This window comes from Cetorhinus maximus, chromosome 9 (assembly GCF_964194155.1).
Source record: "Cetorhinus maximus chromosome 9, sCetMax3.hap1.1, whole genome shotgun sequence".
In the NCBI taxonomy this organism is placed as follows: Eukaryota; Metazoa; Chordata; class Chondrichthyes; order Lamniformes; family Cetorhinidae; genus Cetorhinus; species Cetorhinus maximus.
This window is the reverse complement of record NC_135887.1, coordinates 98,125,599-98,144,135: the sequence shown is the minus strand read 5'-3', so window position 1 is coordinate 98,144,135 and position 18,537 is coordinate 98,125,599. Positions and strand designations below refer to the sequence as shown.

Genomic DNA, 18,537 nt, shown 5'->3' with positions numbered 1-18,537 from the left:
AGCTGAGAGGGTTGTGATGTTAAACAGCCTCTAATGCCAATTTGGCACACAAACTGCCATTCTGGACTGTGCAGGTCCAGTTAACATCCCCTCAAACACTCCAAGACATGCGTGTGTTTAGCTGCATGAGGAACCCTCGCACCGCCACACCCCCACCCGACTAGCTTGATTTAAAGGGCTTCCAGACAAGGTGCCTTTTACTTACTTTTGCTAGTGCAGAATTTGTTCTTGCTTTTTGAGGAATTTTGCTAACTTTTTGGACTTAAGGAACTCAGGCTGGATCTTGACAAGGAGGTTAGAGGAAACATAGAAAATAGGAGTAGGTCATTCAGCCCTTTGAGCCTGCTCCGCCATTCAATATGATCATGACTGATCCTCTCTCGCAACACTGTATTCCCACGCTCTCTCCATGGCCCCTTGACGCCTTTAGAGCCCAGAAATCTATTTTCTTCATAAATATATTCAGTGACTTGGCCTCTGCAGCCTTCTGTGGTAGATAATTCCATAGGTTCACCACCCTCCGAGTGAAGAAGTTTCTCATCTCAATCCTAAATGGTCTACCCCATATCCTGAGACTGCGACCCCTTGTTTAAGAGCCCCCCAGCCAGAGGAAATATCATCCCTGCATCCAGCCCTGTCAGAATTTTATATGTTTCAATGAGATCCCCTCTCATTCTTGTAAACTCCAATGAATACAGGCATAGTCGACCCAATCTCTCCTCATACAACAAACCTACCATCCCAGGAATCAGTCTGGTGAACCTTCGCTGCATTCCTTCTATAGCAAGTATATCTTTACTTGGGTCAGGAGACCAAAACCACACAATACTCCAGGTGTGGTCTCACCAAGGCCCTGTACAGCTGCAGTAAGACATCCTTGCCCCTGTACTCAAGGCCGACATACCATTTGCCTTAACTGTTAGCCTGTCAGGAGAAAGTCTTCTTCAGTAATTGAGGCTATTCCTAAATGGAGGCTATAGTTCCAGTCATTCTTGGCATGCAGAATGATTTGGAAATTGAGTCATTCAGCAGAAAGGGGAAGCAGTAGAGAGGAGAAGGGCTCTCAAATGAAGGCACTACCCACCAAGAGTTTGGAGGGAGCACTTCTCCTACCTCCAACTCAGTCAAAAGCAGTGCCTTCCGTTTCATTAAGCAGGTGATCACTGAGATGTGCCACCTCCTACAACCCAACCTGCAGCCTCATAGTAGGGAGGAGATGGCACTGCCAATAGCCATCAAGGTTACCTGTGACCCAAATTTCTATGCCAGTGAATCCTTCCAGTGGGAGCAACATCTGCAGTTTATTGTTCAATGTATCAGGGAGGTGAGAGCTCCTATATTGAATGAGAGGGGATGTTATTGTCTTCTTTCTCCAGAGAGAAGCTGAGGAGAAGACGCATGGATTTTCCAGGTTGGCAGTATTCCCAAAGGTGCAGGGTGCAATCTAATGCACCCAGGTAGCTGTGTTCCCAACATGTTAACAGGAAAATGCTTCATAGCTGCAAGGGATTGCTTTTCAAAGGTTACGGGGAGAAGGCGGGAGAATGGGGTTGAGAAACTTATCAGCCATGATTGAATGGCGGGGCAGACTTGATGGGCCAAATGGCCTAATTTCTGCTCCTATGTCTTATGGTCTTCCTTAATGTCCAGTTGGTGTGCAATTATTCCCAGATGATCATCTCAGTGGATGCCTGGAAACAACCAGTAGGCATTCATCCTGTGCTAGTCAGCCATAGCCGCTACCTTTGGCCCACCATGAAGAACCAGAGGTTGGCTGCCAGAGGACAACAGTTGCTCTACACCTGGCTCATAACTCCCTGCTGTCACCAAACCATGCTTTGACAGATGTCAATGAGAGCCATGCAACCACCACAAAAGTCATGGAGCAGACTACTGGCATGCTGAAGCAATTCCTTTCATGGAGTTGCCCACCATTTATAATCTGGAAAGGATGGGCTCCAAACTCTGCATGAAACTCTATGCCAAGTTGGAGTCAGACTCTCTTGCTGCTTGACAGTAACAACAGGTTTTTGGCAGGCCTGCCAAAATACCAACATCTTGTTTTGCATGCAAATCAGCATTCTCCTGTACGATGCCCAAAGTACGATGCCTAAATGAGTCCCCTGCAGCAGAACTCTTAAGTATCTGAAAGAAATGCAGAAGTGGCAGGTTGCAGCGATAGAAGTAGGGTGAGGTGGAAAACAAGCAGTCTATGGTCACACATCTGCAGCCTGCACTCACGGCAGGATGAGGGCGAGGTGGGATTTGAGATGGCGATGCAGGCTCTGTTGCCAAGAAGATGTGTGGAAGTTTAAGACACGTCCACACCGAGCAGACCATGCCATGGTGACTGACAAATAGAAATGGGTCCTCTTGCACCAACCCTGGTGGTTCACATATATGCATTGTTATTGGACAAGTAATCCAGGGGCTCTGGAGACATGGGTTCAAATCCCACTGTTCAAACTTAAATTAATCTGGAATTGAAAGTTAGTGTCAATAATGGTGACCATGAAACCATCATCAATTATTGAAAAAAAAAATCTGGTTTACTAATGTCCTTTTTTAGCGAAGGAAATCTGTCATCCTTACCTGATCTGGCATACATGTGATTCCAGACCACAGCAATCTGGTTGACTCAAATGCCCTCTGAAATAGCCTAGCGAGCCACTGAGTTCAAGGGCAATTAGGATGGGCAACAAATACTAGCCTTGCCAGCATCACCAACATTTCATGAAAGAATAAAGAACATTTTATACTCGGCATATAAGTCAACCCCCATTCTTGAATAGATTTTTTTTGCAGCTTCAACGGTCAACTTATACGCCAAACCCTGATCCACAGTATTCAAACCAAGATGTTTTCCACAGGATTTTAAGAATAGATGTTTGAAGTCTGACAGTTCTTTTTGGCAGAAAGTGTAAAAAAAAAAAAATCAATTCTCCCACAGGTGATTTAGCTATACTTAAGTTAGTCTCTGTCAATTTGACAAATAAATCAGCTTTATATTCTCCAAACTGAAGAAACTTTTACACCACAGTACAACATACAGTATCAATCTGTCCATTTTTCAGAGCATATTCTATTTTCTGCCAGATCTCTCTGACTATGAGGACTGATTTTCCCCAGTCCACTGGAGGTGGGCTGGGACGCAGGATGGTTGTCAAATGGTGGGAGAAGGCTTCTGGAGGGGTTCCTGACATCTTCCTTCTGCTGGCAAGAACCTTAGTGGAGCCACTTAATGGGCCAATTTCTGCCTCCAAGGGCATTTGAGGGCCTGCTGCTGCATGGGGAGACCGCCAGGTAAACCCCTGGTGGCCTCCCTGAAGGTTCCTGTGGTATTATTTCCTGCCTTCGTTGTATTTTTAACTCCTCTCCCAGGAATAAACATTCACAAACTAAGATTCCTTTGTCATGCATTTATACATAGCACATTATGAAAGCACAGCCATCCTTTCATCCCACTGTCATTGCATATACAACTAACCACCTATTTTCAACATACTATGTGTATTACGCCATCCACAAAACAATTGCAGAACTTGTTACAATTTCATGCACCAAAACAGACTGCTTTAAGTTGCATGAGAATACCTGATCCAAGTGCTGAATGAAATGATTTCTGCTCTCAAACCTTTATACACCAAGGATGACAGAGGTCATATGACTATGGCAAGCCTATGGCCAGATTGCACAAAAGCACTTCTCCAAACATCCCCCTTTTCATTAAAAAAAACACCCAGCATACAATATCATTTGCAGTTGCAAGTCAGACACATACATATTCTACAATGAAAGTCATTGTGCAGGGTTACAGGGAAAAGGCAGGAGATTGGCACTAAGTTTAAAATGCTCAAAGCTGGTGCAGACACGATGGGCTGAATGGCCTCCTTCCACACTGTAACGATTCTGTAATCACACATGTACAGAAAACTGGTCATTCTAGTCTGACCCACTTTCGCCTGTCCTTATGCAAGCATTGCGCGCACATTCCTTAAAGTGTTCAGGTTTTCTAATGGTTGCGGTTTGCTATTGGCTATTCGTTTGGTGTCTACTTGTTCCTGGGGTGATGTTGCCTCTCCAAGGAATTTTGCTGCCATGGTGAGTGTTGCTGCTGTGGTAATTGTTGCTGCTGATCAGCCCCCTTTGTTGGGGAATGGTTGACCTCTGGGACTGATAACCGTTCAGCTCCTTGTGCGGTTGGTGAACTCGCATATTCCCCATCAGCTGTCTGCTGTGAAGGAGCAGCTTCTCCAGTTCTATGTATGTGCCTCCAGTTATAATATATTTGCTTATTAATTTTCACCATGTATGATCAAGGTGACAATTTCAGTGCACAGGCCCAAGCTGCCAATGGGCTAACTTCTGTTGAGAGCATTGAACGTTTGCAATCTGACTGACTCTCCAATTCTCAGCTCTGGCAATGATTTAGCAGTTGTATCAAAGTGAAATTTGGCTTTGTCGTTTCCCTTTGATTTTGCCACTCATATCTGTTACCATTTCCGGCTTCAGCAGTGTTTTAGCTATTGGAAGAGTAGTTTGGGTGCGGCGTGACATTAGTTGCTGAGTTGGACTACTTTCCATGCTCTCAGTAAGTGTTTCTCCATTCTAGGATTGTCTTGTACACGTATGCTAGATCTACTCGGTTTTTTTGATGATCCCTTTGGTAATTTTCATTTGCCTGGAGAGAGTGCAGCTTTCCCAATCATTTACGAAGCATCTCAATTCTTCATTCATGAACTAAGGGCCATTGTCGCTCATCACAATGTCAGGAATGCCATAATGACTTGGTGTGCTTTCAGGCATTCTATGATCTCACAGGTAGTTGTTAACATTAGCTTGTCTAATTCTCAGTAGTCTGAATAGTAGTCAATGGTGACGCGACAGTTCCAAAGAGAGTGAAGTGGCCTACTCCAAGCTTCATCCTGCCTAGGATATCATGAGTCATGAATGGCTCTTTAGTTTGTTTAGCTTGATGTTCATTACAAGCACTGCACTGACTGATGTGGTCCTTGATCTCATTGCTCATGTGCTGGTGGAGCACTTCTCTTGCTTTCCTCAGACTAGACTCAATTCCTTGATGACTTGCATGGATGTGCTTCAGCATCTCTCCCCTCCATCTCCTCCTTAGGGATGATGACTCTAGTTTCATTGTACAAGATGCCATCTTGGGCAATCACTTCATCCCTGCATGCCTAATACTCTTTTATAACAATAGGTGTGTCCTTGATAGTTTCTGGCTATCTTTTCATCACTACTTCCAGAAACACTTGGATAGTTGCATTGCGTAGTTTGCTTGATCTGACCAAGATGCTTAGCTGTCAGATTCAATGTTTCTGCCGGGTTGATGACTTCTAGAATACATTGTCTGTTGCTTCTTATCGAATCTGGAAGATTTAACACTGTGTACTAGCATCAGCAACTTTCTTCAAATGGAGTGCAGCTCTTGATAGCATGCCAGTGATATACACCCATTTCCCCTGCTTGTACTTTACTTCCAAATGTTATCTTTGCAAACAAAGTAACCATTTGCAGACACTTTGGAACAGATAGAGGTTTGAGAAAGATACTTTGAAGTGGTTTATGGTCAGGCCCTTATGTCTCTTTCTCAATCTGTGCAGTGTTGTTCAGTTTGTGTTAACGCTCTGAATGCAAAGGCAACTGGTTGTACTTGCTGCATAAGCGTTGCCCCAAATCCTGTCTTGATGGCATCACACTGCAGTGTGACCACATCGTTGACAATGCCAGTGCTGAGGTACTACAATGTTATCACTATCTGTTTGATGCAAGTGAAAGCTGCTGCTTGTTCTGTGCCCCAATATCACTGAACATCCTGGGCAGTGAGCTTGCATTGAGGTTCACCCTCCAATGCAAATTGGGCAACAACTTTGCTAGGTAGTTCACAAATCCAACAAATCATTGAACTGCCTTCACACTTGTTGGTTGCTGCATCTCTGCCACAGCTCTCACCTTATCAAGGTCAGGGCAAACACCTTTCACTGTCAGTACATGGCCTATGTACTTGACTTTAGTCATCTTCAGTTGCAGTTTCTCCTTACTTAGCTTCTGATTTCATCCGGCAAGCTTTCTCTAGCAATCTCATTAGATTCTGATCATGGTCTGCGATATTTTCTTCCATGGTATCACACATCCATAGACTAGCAGATTATCCACAATCACTTTCACTCCTGGAAGATCATTGACTATCTCGTGCTATCAGTGTTTATACTCTTCCTGAACAGTAATGCTAAATGGGATGCACAACCATCTGTACCTCCCAAGTGACATCCAGAATGTAGTCAGGAAACTGCTGCTTTCATCCAACTTCACTTGCCAGTATCCATCCTTTGCGTTTAAGGTAGTAAAGATGTTTTCCTTGGAAAGTTGTGGCAAAATTTCTTCAATGGTTGGCATAGGGTAATGAGATCTCTTCAAAGCTTTACTGAGGTCCTTTGGATCAATGCACAGTCTCAGTTTTCCAGGTGTTTTCATTGTTACCATGCTGCTAATGCAGTCTGTAGGAGCTGTCACTTTCTTGATTACTCCATCTTTTCAAGTTCCTCTATCTTGTCTTTCAGGCTAGACTTGAGAACAGCTGGAACTCTCCTTGGAAGATCTGAGTTGGTTGCACACTCTCATCTACTTCACCAGGAAGGCATCCAATACCTGTGAAAACATCTTTGTAATTTTTTTAGGATTTGTTCACTAGTCAATGGCTTTGTGTTGTGCGAAACACTGCAAACCTCTTCTGGTAGATGGAGGGTTACCAGTCCAAGCTTTTGACTTGTTTCAGCTGAGATGAGTAGAGTTTGCTTAGCGTTTTATTATTTGGAACAGCAAATCTTTTTCCTACCCATTGCATTGGGCTTTCAGCTTAGTTTGCCCTCTTTGGGTGAGCATTGTTCCACCATATAACCTCAACTTTACCTTTTTGATGGTTTCATTTTTGGGCTACTATCATGAGCAGGTTTGCAGAGCTTATAAAGTAGCCCATAACACCACTGTCTCCCTGACACTTCATATTTTCTTAATGCTCTCCTTCTGCCTGAGCTGCCTCTCAGCAGAGTGCAAAGCCTTGGTAGCTCTCCCATCAATACTCTTCAGCTGATGATTGACCACTTCAGAACTTCTGCACATATCAACAGCTTGCTTGAAGTAAGTTTCTCTTTGCTCAGCAGATGTGATCTCACAGCAGGATCTCTTGCTCCTAAAACAATCCCATCTCTGATCAGATTATCCTTCAACTGCTCAAACTCTCAAATTACAGCTAGGCATCTCAATGCAGTCACATACAGATCAATGTTCTCTTTCCCCCCCACCCCCCTCCTCCTTCTTCCTGTGCTCTGGTGTTGAACATGTAGTGTTCATATATAATAGGAGTAAAGGGCTCAAAGTGGGTCCTTAAGACCTCCCAAATTTCACAAGTTTGGCTGTTCTGCTCCTCTGTGCTCCCCCTATTGCACCCTCCACGGTGCAATAAAGTTTGTAGCACTCCTTCCACAACATTTGATAACAGAGTTGCTACTCTTATTTGTTCAGGTTTCTTGTCTAACTTTGTGCAAATTTCATAGTTTTGTCATTGAGGCTGGAAGAACCGCAAATTTATTTTCAAATCTGCCTGCATCTCCATAGGAGCAGGTACTGGAATATGCAAAGCCATACTGACTTACCCAGTGACCAATGTCCTGTACAAAGTTGCAGACTAGAGTTTTAATGATTCTTTGCTGTTTCTTACAGATGCTGGCACAGCTATCAAAATCCACTTAATTTCAGCTGTGCACTCCTGACACCACGTTTCAAGTAGTGGTGCTCTCGAGCCTTTATACACTAATGATGACATCAAAGGTCACATGACTATGGCAAGCCTATGGCCACATTGCATAAAAGCACTTCTCCAAACAATACCAGCTTCAACATGGAGCAAGATTATTTCTGTGTTGTTTGTACCAAATGCATAAACACTTATTATGAAGACATTTCTGAGTCAGCTTGAAATGTACATCTATATTTTTAACATTGGTAACGTAGCCTTACTATTTGTAATTAATCTGACATGGTTTACATTTTTATACCGCAAATATGGTTACAATCTGTAGCTAGCAACCAAAATGGTGTTGACTCTAATGTAGCTAAACAAAATCTGAATTTGTAATTTGGGCTGGTTATCCTGGCTCCACTTCAAAGAAGTATAAACCTTTAGGGCACTCATGCAGTTAACTTTGTTACTGTACCATATTAGAATGTGGAGAATGAACATATTGACAGATGCAAATGCATACATTGTTCAATTATCTGTTAATCATACTACCTCCTAGGAAAGGCAGTAAAAACCCAGAAAAAAAACTGACCAATTCAAGAATAAGTCAGGCAAATTCCTCTCCAGTTCCTTAAAACACTGAAGTTGCAGTAATTGTGAAAGCCATGTATGATCTAATCAAAATTATCTAAAAACTTACCCCTGTAAATAATGTTGCCAGCTCTAGTTGTATGTATCCCACGGGATTGTAATACTTCCTGCAGCTGGCAGGAATTAGAGAATCCGGGAGAAAATCACTAGGAAAAGCCACTGGGAAAATCTGCAATGGGGAACCTGGGGCATTAAGAACTTGATCCCGCGAGTCAACAAGCTGCAGGATTCATTCAGCTTCATCAGGCAGAGCTGCAAACTCAACCTGTAGAAGATCATGGCAGTGGGCAGAGCACTGATGAGGTCTTGGCTGATAAACTTTGTTAGCAGTGGCTTCCACTTCCATGGTCAGGGTCTTTAGGAGGCACCTGCTTATTCTGCAACTTATCACTGCAAAAATGGAACGTCAATTTTAAAAAATTCTTTCATGGGATGTCAGCATCATTGACTAGGCCAGCGTTTATTGCTCATCCCTAATTACCCTTGAAAGCAATCTCAAGAGCCATTGGTGAGCCACCTTCTTGTACTGCTGCAGTGCATGTGGTGTAGGTACACCACAGTGCTGTTAGGGAGGGAGTTCCAGGATTTTGACCAAGTGACAGTGAAGGAACGGCAACATATTTCCAAATCAGGATGGTGTGTGTCTTGGAGAGGAACTTGCAGGTGGTGGCGTTTCCATGCATTTGATGCCCTTGTCCTTTTATGTGGTAGAGGTCAGGGGTTTGGGAGGTGCAGTTGAAGGATCCTTCGAGAGTTTCTGCAGTGCATCTTGTAAATGGTATGCACAGCCACCACTGTGCATTAATGATAGAGAGAGTGAATGCTTAAGGTGGTGTATGGGGTGCCAATCAAGCGAGCTGCTTTGGTCTGGATGGTGTCGAGTTTCTTGCATGTTGTTGGAGCTGCACTCATCCAGGCAAATGGAAAGTACTCCATCTTACTCCTGACTTGTGCCTTGTAGCTGGTGGACAGGATTTGGGGAGTCAGGAGGTGAGTTACTCGCCACAGAATTTCCAGTCTCTGACCAGCTCATGTAGCCACAGTTTTTGTATGGCTCGTCCAGTTCAGTTTCTGGTCAATGGTAACCCGCAGGATGTTGATAACTAGATTGAGCGATGTTAATGCCATTGAATGTCATGGGGAGATAGTTAGTTAGATTCTCTCGTTGCCTTGCACTTGTGTGGCACAAATGTTACTTGCCATTTATCAGTCACGCTCGAATGTTGTCCAGGACTCGACACATATGGACATGGACTGCTTCAGAATCTGAGTCATCGCGAATAGTGCTGAACATTGTGCAATGATCAGCAAACATCCCCACTTCTGACCTATGAAGGAGAGAAAGTCATTGATGAAGCAGCTGAGGATAGTTGGGCCTAGAGCACTACCCTGAGGAGCTCCTGCAGCAATGTTCTAGGGCTGAGATGATTGACTTTCAACAATCACCTTATTTTGTGTAAAGTATGACTCCAACCAGTGCAGAGTTTTCCTACTGACTCCAGTTTTTCTAGGGCTCCTTGACGCCACACTCAGCCAAGCACTGCTTTAATGTCACTCTCATCTCACCACTAGAGTTTAGCTCCTTAGACCATGTTTAGACAGTCTGTAATGAGGTCAGGAGCTGAGTGGCCCTGGCAGAACCAAAACTGAGCATCAGTGAGCAGGTTTTTGCTGAATAAATGCCAGTTAATAGCACTGTTGACGACGCTTTCAAACACTCTGCTGATGATCGAGAGTAGACTGATGGGGCAGTAATTGTCCAGTTTGGATTTTTCCTGCTTTTTGTGGACAGAAAATACCTGGGCAATTTTCCATAATTGATACCAATGTTGTAGCTGTATTGGGACAGCTTGGCTAGGGGTGTGGTTAATTCTGGAGCCCAAGTCTTCAGTGCTATTGCCGGAATATCGTCAGGGCCCATAGCCTATGCAGTATCCAGTGCCTTCAGCCATTTCTTTATTAGGTGGAATGAATTGAATTGGCTGAATTCTGGCATCTGTGATATTGGGAATCTCGGGAGGAAGCTGAGATGAATCATCTATTTGGCACTTCTGGCTGAAGATGGCTATAAATGCTTCAGCCTTGTCTTTTTTCACTAATCTGTTGGGCTCCACCATCATTGAGGATGGGGATATTTGTGGAGCCTCCACCTCCAGTCAGTTGTTCAATTGTCCATCAGACTACAGAGCTTTGATCTGATCCATTAGTTGTGGGATCGCTTAGCTCTGTCTATCACAAGTTCTTTATGCTGTTTGGCATGCAAGTAGTCTTGTATTGTAGTTTCACTAAGTTGACACTTCATTTTCAGGCTTGCCTGGTGCTGCTCCTGGCATGCTCTCCTGCACTCTTCATTGAACCAAGGTTGATTCCCCCGGCTTGAGTAACGCTCCTTGTCTACGAGGGGAAATCCTCTAGGTTATGTTACATTCCCTTTTAAAGGGCTTAATCACTACATATTTTGGTGCTTTATCCCAGAGGCTGTAAAAATAAATACCTCCTTGTATTTAACCTAATTCTTTGCTCATATACTTTAGTGTAATTTCCAGCATTGCCCTCCCTATCCAATTCAAAAACATACCTAATCAGACTGCATCAATTCATTCATCACTTTAAAATTATTAATCATATCCCATCAAAGCCTGCATTTCTTACAAATAGATAACAGCAATTCTTTGAGTCTATTTTCACAACAATGTACTCTGAAATTTGGTATCATCCTGGTCATTATACTCTGCACCACTAAATCATGACATGGGGACCAAAAGCAAATACAACACCCCAAATACAGATGTACCAAAGCCTTATCTGGATCAAGTATAATCTTCATTTGGTACTTTCCTCTAATAGCAATACGACCCATATGATAGTTACTTCTCTGCTTGCGAACCTTTAAGTGATCAGCTTTTATCCCTGGTCTCTTTCTTGATCTTTTTGTTTTAAAAGATATCCCTTGCACGATACAAACATGTCCTGCATTTTCCAACTCCTTGTAATAATAAAATAAATGAAATAATTTGAAACACTTTTGAGGTGAACTTTGAAGCACATAATCTGGAATCCAAAATAGTTATACTGTTTACCCAGTTGTACTGGAGCTGCTCTGTGGCCAAATTATATTTGGCTGAATTAGTTTGCTTCGGTATAAACAGTTCTAGAATGAACCAAGAAGATAATTCTTGGAACTGAATTTTTGGTTCCAAAAATGGAGAATAACTCAAACATAAACATATAAATTCAGATTTATTGAGGTGACTTTTAAGTAATAAATGTTACCTTGTCACTGTTTCTGTACTTGTCCCATTTTTTAACCATTTTGACCCATTTGGGTATTCTTTCAATCTCCAAATGTTTAAGCTGCAAAATAAAAATAAAAGTGTCATATATAAAAAGCATATGCGTATTTTAGTAATGACTCAATTTTTAGTGCAGTGGCTATGTTTTTGCAGTTTTGGGCGCTTTTAATATGCAACCATGTCAAATACCAATGGCTTCAATTTTCTGGACAAGATAATTACTAATGAGGAAAGGAATTCATGCCACCTTACTTCATTCATTCAGGATGACACTTGAGTCCCTCTCATTACAGCTTCAAATGTTCATTAAATGATTCCAGAGCTTACACTTTCATTCACAAACAAGAACAAAAACAAAAAATGCTGGAAAAACTCAGCAGGTCTGACAGCACCTGTGGAGAGAAAGACAGAGTTAACGTTTCGAGTCTGTGTGACTAAAGTGTGTGAGCTAAAGGGAAGGAGAAATGTGGTGAAATATATATTGCTTAACGGGGTCGAACAGATGAAGCTGGATAGAAGGCCAGTGATAGGTGGAGGCAAAGGAGAGATTGCGAAGGATGTCATAAACAAAAGGTTGTTAATAGTGGTAGTACTGGCTAAAGGAGGTGCTAATGGTGACATTAAGAGTTGAAAGTAGAATGTGATAATGGCAGGACCAGGGTAAGCACTCTGGAAAGTGACAGATGGCCCTAGTGGGGGGTGGAGTGGGGGGAGGGAAAGGTGGTGGGGAATAAAGATTGAAAAGGCTAAAAGCTGGGGATAAAACAATGAATAAAAATGGAAATTTTTTAAAATAATGAAAATAAGTGGGGAAAAAGATAAATAAATATGAATATAGAAAAAAGTGGGGCGATCAAAGAGTCATACAGGTTCAAAATGTTAACTGTCTTTCTCCACAGATGCTGTCAGGCCTGCTGAGCTTTTCCAGCATTTTTTTGTTTCAGATTTCCAGCATCTGCAGTATTTTGCCTTTATCTGACACTTTCATTACTTGACCTGGAAGTCTATGCCACATCTTTATCAGTTTTTGCACAATTTTATCTTTTACTCTTCTAAGCACCTATCCACATTAGTCTTGCAAGTTGCATTCTAGATTAACCTTTTAGATTTACCTTTTCTACTTCCTTAACTATCTTATGTACCTCTAAGATTTCCTCTCCTATGTTTCCTTTACAGGTTGGAGATTCCCCCCAGGTGGGAGGTGGGGGGGAACTTCATTGTCAGGGAGGTGATGGCATAGTGACATTGTCACTGGGCTAGTAATCCAGAGACCGGATTCGAATCCCACCACAGCAGATGGTGGAATTTGAATTCAATCAATAAAAATCTGGAATTAGAAGTCTAATGACCATTAAACCATTGTTGATTGTCATAAAAACCCATCTGGCTTACTAATGCCATTTAAGGAAGGAAAGCTGCCTTAAATGGTCTGGCCTACATGTGACTCCAGACCCACAGCAATGTGGTTGACTCTTAAATGCCCTCTGAAATGGCCTAGCAAGCCAGTGAATTGTATCAAAACCGCTAGAAAGTCAATAAGGATACCTAGACCACATGGACTGCAGTGGTTCAAGAAGGCAGCTCACCACCATCTTCTCAAGGGCAAATATGGATGGGCAGTAAATGCTGGCCTAGCCAGTGACACCCATATCCCATAAAAGTAGCTTTACTGGAATAGTAAAAAAAAGTAGCGCCACTGGAGAGGCGGTGGCTGCTGCTGGTAGCAGACCCACCCAAAGCCCAAAATCGTCAATGGACCCAGGCACAGGTGAGTAATGGCAGGATGAGGGTCATGGGAAGGAGGGGGTGGGGGGGGGGGGGGTTTGGCAGCTAGAGAGGGTTGGCTCTCAGCAGGGCTCCCTCTTCCCAATGCCAGGGCCCTCGATTAGGCATTCCCTTTGAATAAGGCACCTCCCCAACCCTGTAAAAACCTGCAAGCAACCCCAACAGGGTTTACTTTTCAGGCTTCCTGCATAGCGAGACCGCCACCCACTGCTGGGTTAAAACCAGAGGTGCTGTGATGAGGCCCTTAAGAGGGCAATTGGAAGTGGGTGGGAAAGCCTTCCTGCCACAGTCTTAATCGAGCAGAGGTGGGAAGGTGCTGGGGTCCAAAACCGCCACCCTCCCGCCCGATTTTAAATGCTCAATCTTTCCCCATAAGATAACCCCTTCATTCCAGGAATCAACCCAGTGAGCCTTCTCTGAAATGGTTCCAATGCAAGTATATCCCTCCTTAAGCAAGGAGACCAAAACTGCACACACTACTCCAGGTGCAGTCTCACCATTGCCCTATACAGTTGTAGCAAGACTTTGCTACATTTATACTCAATTCCCCTTGCAATAAAGGCCAATATTCCATTTGCCTTCCCTGCATGTCAATTTTTATGATTCATGTACAGGGACACCTAGGTCCGTCTGCACTGCAGCACTCTGCAGTCTCTCCTTCAAAGAATATTCTGCTCTTCTATTCTTGCTGCCAAGGTGGACAAGTTCACACTTTCCCACATTATACTCCACATTGCCCACTCACTCAACCTATGTATATCACTTTACAATTCTTTATATCCTCCTCACTACTTGTTTTCCTACCTATCTTTCTATCATCAAAAAATGCTGGAAAAACTCAGCAGGTCTGACAGCTTCTGTGGAGAGAAAAATAGAGTTAACGTTTCGAGTCTGTATGACTCTTCAGGGCTCTGAAGAAGAGTCATACGGATTTGAAACGGTAACTGTCTTTCTCTCCATAGATGCTGTCAGACCTGAGTTTTTCTAGCATTTTTTTGTTTTTTGTTTCAGATTTCCAGCAAATGCAGTATTTTGCCCTTTTCTATCATCAGCAATGGCTACAATACACTTGGTCCCTTCATCCAAGTCATTACCGTATATTGTAAATAGTTGAGGCCCCAGCACTAGTCCCTGTGGCACTCCACTAGTTACAGTTTGCCATCCTGAAAATGACCCATTTATCCCACCTGTCTACTTCCTGTTAGTGAGCAAATCTCCTCTCCAAGTTACCACATCACCCCAACACTGAACTCTTATCTTGTGCAGTAACCTTTTATATGGCACCTTATCTGCTGCCTTCCGGAAATCCAAATACACTACATCTACTGGTACCCCTTTATCTACCCTGCTTGTTACAGCCTCAAAGACAGATGTTAGACTAACTGGCCTACAGTTTGCTGCCTTCTGTCTCCCTCCTTTCTTGAACAGTGGTATTACATTTGCAGTTTTCCAATCAACAGGGACCTTTCCAGAATCTAGGGAATTCTGGAAAGATTACAACTAATGCACCTACTATTTCTGCAGCTGCTTCCTTTAAGACCCTAGGATGCAGGCCATCAGGTCCAGGGGACTTGTCAGCCTTTAGACCCATTAGTTTGCCTAGTACTTTTCCTATAGTAATCATTAAGTTCCTTCCTCCATTTAAATTCCTTCCTCCATTTTGTCCCCTGCTTTTCTACTATTCTTGGGATGCTTTTTGTATCTTCTACTGTGAAGACAGATACAAAATGTGCTCAATCTCTGCCACTTCCTTGTTTCCCATTATTAATTCCCCAGTCTCTCCCTCTAAGAGACCAATGTTCACTTTAGCCATCTTTTTTCCTTTTTCTATAGTTATAGAAGTTTTTATTGTCTGCTTTTGTATTTCTTGCTAATTTTCTCTCATACTCCAATTTCTTCCTCTTATTTTTAGTCTTCCTTTGCTTGTTTCCAACCTTCCAGCCTAGCACTAATCTTTGCAGCATTTTGCATCGTTTCTTCCAATTCAAGATGATCCTTAACTTCTGTAATTAGCCACGGATGGTGCATCCTTCTCGAAGAGTCTTTCTTTCTCAATGGAATGTATCTTTGTTGACAGTTATGAAATATCTCCTTAAATATATGCCACTGCTTCTCTACCATCTTACCTTTTAACTCATATTTTCCCAGTCCACTTTAGCGAACTCTGTCTTCATAAACTTAGATAAAGAAAATTATAAGGATAAGGCACTAATTTCAGACCCAAATTCCTCACCCTCAAACTGAATGGGAAAAGTGTTATGATCACTCTTATCTGGAGGATCCTTTCCTATAAGGTCATTAATTAATCCTGTCTCATTACTTATTACTAGGTCTAAAATAGCCTGTTCCCTGGCTGGTTCCAAAATGTATTGTTCTAAGGAACTGTCCCAAATATGTTCTATGAACTCATCCTCCAGGTTACCTTTTTGCCAATTTGATTTGTCCAATCTATACAAAGATTAAAATCTCCCACGATTAGTGTAGTACTTTTCTTACAACCCCCTATTATTTCTTGATTTATACTCTATCCTTCAGTGTAGCTATTGTCAGGGGACCAAAAACCACTTCCACCAGTGACTTTTCTCCTTTGCTATTTCTTATCTCTGCCCAAACTGATTCTACATTTTGATCCTTTAAACCAGGTCATTTCTCATTATTCTACTGATCTATCCTTTATTAACAGAGCTATCCCACCTCCTTTTCCTTTCTTCTTGTCTTTCTGAAATGTCAAATACCCAAGAATATTCAAGTGGTCACTTTTCAATCATATCTCAGCAATGGCTATCATATGCTCATTTATTTCCATTTGTACCATCACTTCATCCATCTTGTTATGAATGCTGCATTCAAATAAAGAGCCTTTAATTCTGCCTTTTTACTATTATTCCCTATTCTGACCTTATTTGCTGGTGTATACATATGTTTTACGCTCTGTCTCTTCCTGTCACTCTAGTTATCATTACCCATACCATTACCCTGCACTATCACCTCGTTCCTTCTCTTTTTAACATCCCCTCATGTAAACCCTCCCCTCCACTATTTAGTATAAAACTTCTTTACAGCCCTAGTTATGTGATTTGACATACACTGGTCCCAGCGTGGTTCAGGTGAAAGCCATACCAACAGTATAGCTTCCTCTTTCCCCAGTCCTCGTGCCAGTGTCCCATGAATCGAAACTCGTTTTTTCCCACACTAATCTTTGAGCCACGCTTCAACTTTACCCTATGCCAATTTGCTTGTAGCTCAGGTAAACCAGTGATTATTACCTTTGTGGTTCTGCTTTTTAATTTAGCCCCAAGCTGCTCATACATCCTCAGCAGAACCACTTTCTCAGTCTTACCTATGTCCTTGGTACCCACGTGGACCTGATACCTGGATTCTTCCACTCCCACTCTAAGTTCTTCTCCAGCCCTGAGGTGATGTTCTTAACCCTGGCACCAGGCAGGCAACACAGCCTTCAAGACACACTCTCGGCTGCAGAGAACAGTGTCTATCTCCCTAACTCTACAGTGGCCTACAACAACTATATTCCTTTTTGCTCCCTCAACTTGAATGACCCCTTGCACCAAAGCACTGTAGTCAGTTTGCTCATCCATCCTGCGGACAACTCTCGCCCACACAAGCTGCAAGAACATCAAACCTGTTGGACAATTACAAGGGCTAAGTCTCTTCCATTGCTACCTTCTGGATTCCCATACTTGCCTCTCTTACAGTCACACCTTCCTGTCCCTGACCATGAAAAACATGGAGTCTTAAGCAAGTTTATTCATTTCTCTAATTGTAACTGGGATCGTGAAAGAACAGCAACATAGGGTATAATTTTGCCTTCCCCCACTGGTGGGTTTGCAACCGGGCTTTGGAGGGGTGGGAGGGGTCCATAAAATTCCTCGGATGGCCTTCCTAGCAGGCTCCCATCTGCCCCAACCCCCCCTCCAATTTTACGGTGGGACAGGTGAAGCCTAGGCCGGCCTGCCCACCCTTGTCTCGATTGAGGGCCTAGAGTGGCCAATTAATGACCATTTAAGGGCCGTTTCCCACCCAGCCTCAATTTTCAGACTGGCGGAAGTTGGTCAGGGGCCCAGGGAAAGCCCGGAAAGTGACCCTACTCAGGCCTTGGGCGGAAAGGGTTGCCTCCATAAACAGTCCCCTTTCAACGTTGGGTGCACCCCCTACAAGGCCTGCCCCCCCGTGGATGTTCCCTTCCCCCTGGCCTCCCCACCAATATCCCCTCTGCCCACCCGCCCGTGCTTCATCTCCATTCCCTGCCCTGAGAACCCTAGTTATCTGGTCCTGGCATTGGGGACTTAGACTCTGGGGGATTTTTGTAGTTCAGACCTGTCCGGTTCTCGTGCTACTAGGACTAGAGAACTGCTGGCCAAAAAGATTGCCTAGCAGCTCTCTGAGGTAGGACTTTCTCTTGACTAAGGTGCAGAAGTCTGATCTCCAGCCAATGAATGCTCCTTGGAGCGTTAAATGAGTATGGGGCAGCTAGTATTGTTGTCAGTATGTTCTCCACCAATTCTTTGGGTGGCAGGGTGGGAAACCCTGCCATCCTAAAAGTCCTGGCCATAGTGTAATGGAAACACTTCAGTATCTAATCTTTGGATTGCACAAAAGTATAGTGTAACAGAACTGGTTCAGATGTTGTTCAAGGCATACTAGAATTGTTTAATCTTTCCCTGTCTCGATATGGTCAAAGGCAGATGTCATTTAAATTCTGGGATTCTGTCAGTGTATTACAATTGGAATAGTATTTGGAGAATTATCTTCATTTGATCTTAGCAGTGTTTGTAAAATGCACTTTTACTTTCAATTTATATTGTATACACACTTTATATACTAAATAAAATCTTCATGCTTCATTATTCTACACTATCTTCCTATACATTAGCTGGTGCAACATTTTGTCTGTCCCATAGAAACTTTATAGACTTATACGTACTTGATGTTGAGCTTCTGACTTAACGTGTGCAGCAAACCTATTCCGGGCCTTTGCAAGTCCCGTTCTGGAGCCAGTTGTGAGATGGGTGTTTGGGAGTGGTTCAAGTTCAC

The 18,537-nt window shown here is 43.0% G+C and overlaps 1 protein-coding gene across 3 annotated transcripts in view; it reads right to left on the bottom strand.

Annotated features, from left to right (window-relative positions):
• The window catches only part of LOC144684860 (uncharacterized), a 399,842-nt gene that overhangs the window by 207,905 nt on the left and 173,400 nt on the right, over positions 1–18,537 (bottom strand). For all 3 annotated transcript variants that reach the window (XM_078549191.1, XM_078549190.1, XM_078549192.1), the window contains one exon: positions 11,681–11,761. In XM_078549191.1, the coding sequence (XP_078405317.1) occupies positions 11,681–11,761 (81 nt within the window). The remainder of the gene's footprint in view (positions 1–11,680; positions 11,762–18,537) is intronic.